The 9,074-nt window shown below is 42.4% G+C and overlaps 1 protein-coding gene across 2 annotated transcripts; it reads right to left on the reverse strand.

Annotated features, from left to right (window-relative positions):
* Positions 1-381: 381 nt before the first annotated feature.
* On the reverse strand, positions 382-8,954 carry kcna2b (potassium voltage-gated channel, shaker-related subfamily, member 2b). Of its 2 annotated transcripts, XM_069141675.1 has the most exons (3): positions 8,687-8,954; positions 7,637-7,791; positions 382-6,885 (listed from the first exon to the last, which is right to left on the reverse strand). In XM_069141675.1, the coding sequence occupies exon 3, from the start codon at positions 6,768-6,770 to the stop codon at positions 5,268-5,270; it is 1,503 nt and encodes a 500-aa protein (XP_068997776.1). In that variant the 5' UTR covers positions 6,771-6,885; positions 7,637-7,791; positions 8,687-8,954; the 3' UTR covers positions 382-5,267. The 2 variants fall into 2 exon arrangements, with proteins under 2 accessions (XP_068997776.1, XP_068997777.1); XM_069141676.1 differs by lacking the exon at positions 7,637-7,791.
* Positions 8,955-9,074: the final 120 nt, after the last annotated feature.

Consider the following 9,074-nt stretch of genomic DNA (forward strand, 5'->3'; position numbering starts at 1 on the left):
ACTTTGCTTTCCCAGTAATCCAGAGAGAGCATAAGATTCACTTAAGGGGAGAAGCGGGACACAAAACCATTTAGGAGGTGAGGGTTGATAGTTGATTCTAATATACCTTCTGTAATGGACATGAGAGCAGCCGCTCCAGTGGTGTTTTCATCAGTTTAAACTGCATATTAATCGTATTTGTTTTCTTTCTCGTAGCTTCATTCTTGTTGCATTAAGAGCACCAAAGAAGGATGTAACCTGTTGTATACTGTATGCTTGACTGCGCTAGGTTTTAACAGAGTGAGTTGTTGGAATTCATGTAAACAGTCACAGACTTCGTATTTGAGCAATCAATATAAAGTATATTGTTATGGTGAAAAACATCAAAAATAGACTACCAGCTGGAGGTTATCATAAAGATGTTATTATTGATATTATCAGACCATTATTATTCATAACAGCTTTATAATTTACAGTCATTTTAATTAATTAAAGTAACTCACCATATAGTTTTTTATTTACTGGTCAGTTTATATTGATTGGACATTATTGTGAAGGGCATGGCAGGCATTCAGATCCATATTTCCTTTGTGTAATACACAGTTTGCTTCTTGGTTCAGACTTTTCCGTACAATGGTCGAGAATAACAATCATCATACATATAGCTGAAAATAGACTACCTTAAGTAGGGACAGCAAGACAGTCAAGGACCTGAGGATGATTTTAGTTTTAATGAACTCATATTTGCGATTGGCAAATGGTCGAATGTTGTTGTGGGGGTAAATAAGACATTTATGACAGAGTCAATCTGACCAAGGCCTGCATGTGTGTTTTCATCAAACCTCAGTTCCTGCACAGCGAGGCTCAAACACGAGCCAATGATGACATTCAAATATAAAAACATAGTGAAAAAAACAAACAACAGATCTATTTTACAGTGTCTGATGACACAAATAAGTTAAAGTTCTCATAGAAATTATATATCTATATATATATCTATATATATATATATATTGAATTCTTAATATGCTTCCTTTCTTAATTCACACATCTTATAAACCATAAGAGATAATTCATCTACTATGCAATGTTAGATGCATGGGTTAGTTCAGCAAGCATACACCACAATTCCCTACTACAAAGGAATCTGTACATGGCAGAAGCTTGTTTTAAAGCTGAAGCTTTAGGCATTTTAAGACATCATTGAAAGCAGCTCAAACTCTTAGATACATTTACATGACGACAGGTGTATAAACCCAGCAGCAGCAGGTTTAAGTCCAATGCGGCCTTGATGTTTGATAAAGCCACAGGTAAGCTGTCTGTCCTGACAGCAGACGTGTCCATAAAGATTACTGTTCCCAGGCAGTGTACGTGTACACGTGTTCGTACACATGCTGTATGTGTTCAAATGCCTGGCGTGTTTGTGTTGCTGAATATGGCAAAGATGTGGTTTCCATGGTTCAGATCCTGATGCGGCATCCTGTTGGTTTCTCCTGGAGAGTGTTTTTATCTTGACAGAGTGTCACTTCAATTATGTGCTTGGTAACGAGAGCGGAAAAGACGTCAGTCCAGGCCAAACTTACAGTGACATAGGTGTTCCAGTACACGAGAACATTTGAGAGAAATACAAGTACACATCGGAGTAAAAAGCATAGATGGGTGTGGGCAGTGTTATCTTACTTTCATGATCACTTTTTCCTTCACAACCTTTTCTCTCCTTCTATTTCCTCCCTTTGATTTCCGGTAACTGCTCTGAAGTCAACACATGCTCGTATCTTTCATCACAAAAGAGTGTGGCACGACATTCCTTTCATTTTTCTTTGTTTGGTATACTATATGATTGTGTTGAATCTTATACACAGTGCACAGGCTGTAAACAGTGTGCTAAGATGAGTTAGAAACACAGAGCACCATTGTCCGTCTGGCCTGGATTCAAGAAGAGCAGTGTTTGAGAAAACCGCTACCACCTTTATGTCTAAAAGCTACACACTCAACCTGTGTGCATCTAAAAGCTCTCCATTTCTTTTACAAACTTTCTCATTTTTACTCTCTCTCTCTCTCTCTCTCTCTCTCTCTCTCTCTCTCTCTCTCTCTCAGACACACACTTGTACAGACAACACTACACATTGAGCGTGATGGACCTGTATATCAGAGATAGCGGTACTCAGACAGTTCCTTGGAGCATTATGATACACTTGGCTGAGCAAAAACTCAGCCAAGCTGACTGAACAACCATAAGTCTCTGCATCCGTTGGGCTGGCAGCAGATAGTGGCTGTTGTTGTGCTTTCATTATGAGATACAGTTACTGGGTTGTGACTCCAAAAGACTGTAAAGACTATAAAAATCAAGGGAGCGGGACAAGTTAACATCTGAACTGTGGTTGGTAGGTTTAGGAATCCCTGATCTGGAGCAAGCATGACTTTTAACTCGCATCTCACCACGCTATGTTTTCTATACCTTCCCTGTGTTCTCTCATGTTTAACCTGCTTACTCTTCCTTACTCTAATGATGGCTAACCAGCCCCTCCAGCATTTCGCTGAGTTCTTTTGTGATTGTTGCAGTCGAAAATGCTCGATTTTGTGGCGGATTTTCACAAAAATTGTGCTGGAATTTGTGTTTTTTTTTTTTGCATAAAATTGCGGGAATTAGAAACATTTGTATTTTATTTTTAACTACCTGATAGAGGAATACATATGTATTCACTTCCTTTGATAATAATTTTGCTGCAAATCACATTTATTGAACTTAGAGAACCATGGGGCTCAAAGTTACAAAAAAAACCTCCTAAAAGTGCCAAAGCTTTAGTCTGTGACTGTAATATAGAATACAAGGACTGCATCAGGTGTCAAAATAAGAGCTTTAGATGCTGTTAAATTAATGTTAATTCAACACATAGGCCTACTGTATGCACAAAAACAAAGTGCAGTCTCTTACAACTTGATGTGTTTATAATTTTTTTGTAGCATACAGTAATATGTAATCACTTAATTCAAAAATTTTATTGTGAAGGCCACGCTTTCCGCAAACCCGGCGAGTTCCTTTTTTTCCGGTTTGCTCTGGTGCGCAGTGTTTTGTGAGGAGTTATTTGTGTTAATAATGGACGTTTTGTCTGAAAAGACTTATTTTATGCCGTAATACTTTCAGCACACCTTGTGCTGACGACATTTTTTGCGGAGAAAACGCGGGAATTAAAAAAAATTGCTCCTGCAAATATTGCGGCGTTTGCTTGAATCTGCGCTAATTATTGCGATCGCAAGATCGCGTTTTCCTGGTGGGACCTGCTAACAAATCTCATGGACACACAACCCTCTCTTGGTAATACCACATTGTTTGCAACACATGCCATATAGTTCAGTTTGCTTCTTAAAATGTTATTCATACCATGCTACGATGATTACTTTAAAGGACATGCAGCTCTACAAAAGCGGAATAGCATCTGTTTGATTCCAAGGACACGTAGCCGAGGAACCGCTTTATAAAGGTCAAATGGATTGTTGAAATGACAGCTGAAATTGCTTCAGTACAAAAGCTTCAAATATTACTGAGACAAAATGAATGTCTTTAGAAAAGAAAACATTATAATATGTGGTGGCACAAAGCAAAATGACCGGAGAATATTTTGTTGTTTTGAACTTGTTTAAGTGGCAAGCAAAGTTTCCTATTTTTGTTATATTGTTTAAGAGGAGGAGATATAAGGGGAAGTAGGCTTAAATGATGTAGCAGTTGGATCAAATTCATCATATTTACCACTATTGCTAATGAACTCCTGGTTGTCACAAACAAGCTTATCGTAGGCTTAAAGTTTGACATGGCTACGTATCACTTCACCAGCAAGCCTTAAGAATACACAGCTCACATTGCTGGTATGACAATAGAAGGACCTTAAAAGTCATGGTTTATCACTGAGCTCTTTCTTTGGTTAAATCTTTTTTTTTTTTTTAAATCTGTAATTTTGAGCTTTCAGGGTTAATACCAAAACAGACATTACCTGTACATCAGACGAGCTAACTTTGCTGCCGCAAGTCCTAAACTGAGTGGACGTTCACTTGAAACAAAACTAGAAACAAAATCTCACCTATTTGCCCTTTAATCTCATGTTATCTACTTCTACAAACATGGAATGCTATGAAGTCAAGAACAGCAACTTTTATGCTGGGCAGTGGTGTCAAACTGAACACTTCTAATTGTATGTCTGTGTCAGACCCGAGCGGCAGCTGAAGACACTTAAAAGTACACTTAAGAAGACGGAGAAATAGGCACTCATTCAAGATACGACAAAAAAAAACCATTCCCTCTTTCCTTCCTTCTACATTTGGCGTTTAAACCATAAAAAATATGTGAGAAGCACACAATCATCATACATTAATCATATTACTAAAATAAACATCCATTACAACAAATCAAAGGAACACATAAAAATAAACAAACAAGACATTCACTCTGTTTCGATAGACATTTCCTTTGTTCACCTGCCCGTCTGCATTGGTTAGAGACAAAAAAGGCAGAGTCTTGGCAAGTGTCTGCATACAGACTGTAAATCCACTTGAGCTTCATCAAGAAGAAATGGCAGGAAAAGAACGTGGTTTGCTGTTGTGGTCCAAAATTACAGCACAGTCGGTCTCTACAGAGCCCACGAGCTTGTGCTAGACAAGAGCTAGTGAGGGCAGAGGGGCGAACGCGAGAGCACTCAGGCTCTTTCTCGTGGCAGAGAAAGCAACAAATTACCATTTGGTCAAAAGCATATTAGCATCACTCGCTCTCTGTCCTTCTGTCTGTTGCTCAGTTCAGTGTTCCCCTGACAGAAGAGCTGTGATCTTGGTCATTTTGTGTTTCTCTGAGTCAGGACCTTGGCAGTTACAGCAGCAGATTATGAAGTTGTTCACGAATGCTGATAATATGGCCCGTTGTAATCACGTTAGTAAGTTACATTTTTAAGTTTGAGCAAGAAGGTAGAAACTAGTGGTCCCATTATGTTGTTAATATTGATTATTACCATTAAGGCTACTATTTGGCTACTGTTGCAAGCAGGACAACTACTGTCACAAAGGTAAGACTAACTCCATGCAGACAATAACAATGCCCTAAATAAGACAGATGGCAGTTCTATGATATGCACTGACAGGTCCATATTATATGGGAGGACATGAGATCCTCTCCATGTTAATCTCACTCCTCTGCTCTGTACTCCCATACTGGGTGCCATACGTTGGTCACAGGGAGTGACCTTCATCCTCCCGCTACGGTCTTTTTGATCCCAGCAGACGTTCACCGTCTACAGTAGCTCACATTATACATCTGTACGCATCTTAGTGATGTTAACATAGTTAGTGTTGGCTAGGGTGCAGTTTCCGGTTTTCACACCCTCTGGTCTGAAGTCCTCAGTGCTGTGGTTCACAGCCTCCTGGATCTCCACATAGTCAGACTTGCTGAGAGTGGATCCACTGCCGCTTCGACCGCTCTTCTTCAGGTCATCGCCTGAGCTGGCTTTAGGCACACTTGGGATATTCAAGTACTGTGCCTGTTCCTCACCCTCTGTCTCTCTGTGGTAGAAGTAGTTGAAGTTTGACACAATGACAGGTACAGGCAAGGCAATAGTCAGCACACCAGCAATCGCACAGAGAGACCCCACAATCTTGCCTCCAATAGTTGTCGGGACCATGTCTCCGTAGCCAACAGTGGTCATGGAAACTACTGCCCACCAAAAGGCCTCAGGGATGCTGCTGAACTGGGAATGTGGCTCGTCTGCTTCAGCGAAATAGACAGCGCTAGAGAAGAGGATAACACCGATAAACAGGAAGAAGATGAGGAGGCCCAGCTCCCGCATACTGGCCTTTAGAGTCTGCCCTAAGATCTGGAGCCCCTTAGAGTGACGTGAGAGTTTGAAGATACGAAACACCCGAACTAGACGAATGACGCGGAGAATGGCCAAAGACATGGCCTGTTGGCCTGCCTGGCTGTCCTCTGGCCTCTCTGCTAGCTCTGTGCCCAGGGTGATGAAGTAAGGGATGATCGCCACAATATCAATGATGTTCATGATGTTTCCAAAAAATCCAGCTTTGCTTGGGCAGGCAAAGAACCTTACCAGGAACTCAAAAGAGAACCAGATGATGCAGAGTGTCTCTACAATGAAGAAAGGATCAGTAAAATATGGTGAGGTGTGATAGGTAGAGGTGGTGTTCGACGTGGGCTGGAATGGATAATTGTACATCTCCTCATCTTCATTTCGGAAAACTGGCAGTGTCTCCAGACAGAAGCTTACAATAGATATAAGAATTACCATGACAGAGATGATGGCAATGACGCGAGCTGGACCTGAGCTCTCTGGGTACTCAAACAGAAGCCACACTTGTCTCTGAAACTCATTCTCTGGCAGTGGCCGCTCCTCTTCCTTTATGAAACCTTCGTCCTCCCTGAAGATCTCCATAGCCTCCTCACCCAATTCATAAAACCGGATCTCCTCAGAAAAAATGTCCAGGGTCACGTTAACAGGCCGTCGCAGTCTCCCTCCAGACTGGTAATAATACAGAATAGCATCAAAACTCGGTCGATTCCGGTCGAAAAAGTACTCATTCCGCAGAGGATCAAAATACCTCATCCGTTTTTTCGGATCGCCAAGAAGCGTCTCTGGAAACTGGGAGAGTGTCTTCAGCTGCGTTTCAAAGCGCAGGCCTGAGATGTTAATGACGACCCTCTCGCAGCACTCGTGGTCCGGCTCTGGGTCGTACTGATCATGAGGCTGACCTGGATGTGCTGCTGCCTCATCGGCGGGGTCGCTGGTAGCAACCGTCATAGTGGAGGGAGACGGGACCTGCAGCTTTCAGACAGGGTGGGGCCACGTTGGGCCACGAGGAGGTAAAGGGTCCACACCCTTGTGGGTTCTGGTACAGGCGATCTGCCTGCTAAACCTGGAGGACAGGGACAGAAAGCAGAACGAGGCTGCAACATTAATGTGATTACCATTATTCTCCATATTGCACTTTGTATGAGTAAGAAAACTTCCACTTTCAAGCTGATTCATTGATTTGGATTTGAAGCATGCATGTACTTGTATTCTCTGGCATATATCTGATCCATTTATTTTTTATTACACGTAATATCTCATTAAAATTATCAGTATTTTCCAAAACGTATGTGTTATTTCAAGGCCTTCCAGCAAACAGACAAGAGCAGAGCTGTTGAAAATGACAAGTGGGATTGATGGGGGGGGGCTGAACCATCTGAGCTCATTGGCTCCATTGCGTCTATGTGTATTAGGTTATGAGTTCTCTCTCATATGAGCACAGTGCAGGATCAATATGCCAGCCAGTAATACTGTATCCACTCTCACAGGGTGCAATTACAACCAACAAATCTTATTATAAGCTGAGTGCTCCATACATCTCTGAGATGATTTTTTTTCTTTCTGTGTGATGTGACCAACATTCCATCCTAAAGCTGTGACAAAACTTCATCAAGTCACTCATCAAATTAATAGTTTACCAGTAGACTATTTTTAAGGATATTTGTCATTTAAGTGCCAATTTGATAAGTATTTAGTGAACTTCATAGTCCACTGCAAAATATATTACACTGAGCCCATTTCAGGTCGCACTATTTTAGTTTAGAGACTCGAGTAGTAAAAGCAGCAGCATCTGAATAAAAATCAAACGCTCCTACCTATGTGCTCTGGCACTTAAGGCTTGTTTAGAGGCTGTGTCCTCTGGTGGTGATGCGTAACGGGCCCACAGAAGCAGAGGTGTCCGGTCCAAAGTCAGTACCCTCGGTCAGAACAGCTCCTTTCTGTCAGTCATATATCACCCGAAGCTCCGGCTCTGCAGCAAAGGCGGCAGTGGGAGTGGGAGAGGGGACAACGCGTGAGGATGCAAGAGTGACCTCCCTCGCCTCAGTGACCGGCAGATAGGCTACATGTTGTGATGCAGCTACGTATAGCTACAGGTTGAGGCTGGCTGAGGGCGGCGATGGTGGGTGGGAAAGTGATTTTCGTTAAGGCTAATCTTACAATGCTGACGTCATGTAAAATTTGACACCCATTCTTAAGAACAATATGCCGCCGGCGGCAACAACAACAACAACAACAGCAAAGGTAATCCTTCTAGCCTGGTGTCTGCAGATACACTTATTGAGCAGGGGAGGGGGCTGGGGGCGCTCCTGACAGCATTTCTACACGGAGGCACCCATGCTTCAGCAGATCTCATCTCAGGCGAAATCACCTGTTTGATCCATAAACAGGTTCCGCCTTAAAGATTCGGCATCTGAGTGTTTTATCCCGTTGATTGTTATTTTTCAAATGCATAACAACGTAAATTCAACCATCGTCTTTTCCTGATAGGGAATATCCATATGAATACACCAATGATGCACAATAGTAACAAACGGAGGCTGATATTCAAAACCCATTCCATGGAATAACGCAGTCCTCTGATGGCGTTTCTAACAGGTGAAAAGCTGTTGGTCATGAATTTGAGACAAAGCAGCGAAGTTCATGCATTGGGATATTCAAACATTAAATGGAAATGTTGTAGCTGATTGGCAAGCGCGAGTGAGTTTGGAGGGGCAGGTGCCAGACATGCTCAAGCAATTAGCAGCCCTATCCTGCGTGGATCATAGATAACCACAACAGACTCCATGCACTAAACAAAGCAGCATAGCATTATCTGTCGGACTACAGCATTATTTCAGAAAGGCTCGTGGCATGCAGGAATTCACCGCGATTCTCTTGGTGCGCAGACGCGCGTATTTTTTTTTATCCAGTTTGTCTCTTCTTAAAAGGTGCCGTGAGGTCGTTCGTCTATTCCTTAATATCTGTCCTTCTTCCCCTTAATCTGTCCAGCGGCTGTCATCTCATCACGACTAACTGTTTTTGAGCTACCGGCTCTTGCCGTGTCTGTCATATTTCACCATAATTCACCATAGTTGAGATGCGTGGGCTGCAGTTGGGCATTGCAGCGCATACTAAAAGCTTCTTGTGCGCCTCGCCCCATCCCTCTGCTCTCCCCCTTCCCCGACACTCCTGTCCTCACTGTTTCACATTAAAGAGGAAGCATCGCCCACCACAGGGAGAAAACGTCTTTCAACAAAACGAGCGCCAGAATAG

Source organism: Embiotoca jacksoni, unplaced genomic scaffold, assembly GCF_022577435.1.
Source record: "Embiotoca jacksoni isolate LCO1_2020_lvr unplaced genomic scaffold, fEmbJac1.0.p SCAF_9, whole genome shotgun sequence".
Classification (NCBI taxonomy): domain Eukaryota; kingdom Metazoa; phylum Chordata; class Actinopteri; family Embiotocidae; genus Embiotoca; species Embiotoca jacksoni.

Excerpts from the sequence above, each read along its gene's own strand:
- kcna2b (XM_069141676.1), bottom strand. The coding sequence starts at position 6,770 with ATGACGGTTGCTACCAGCGACCCCGCCGATGAGGCAGCAGCACATCCA.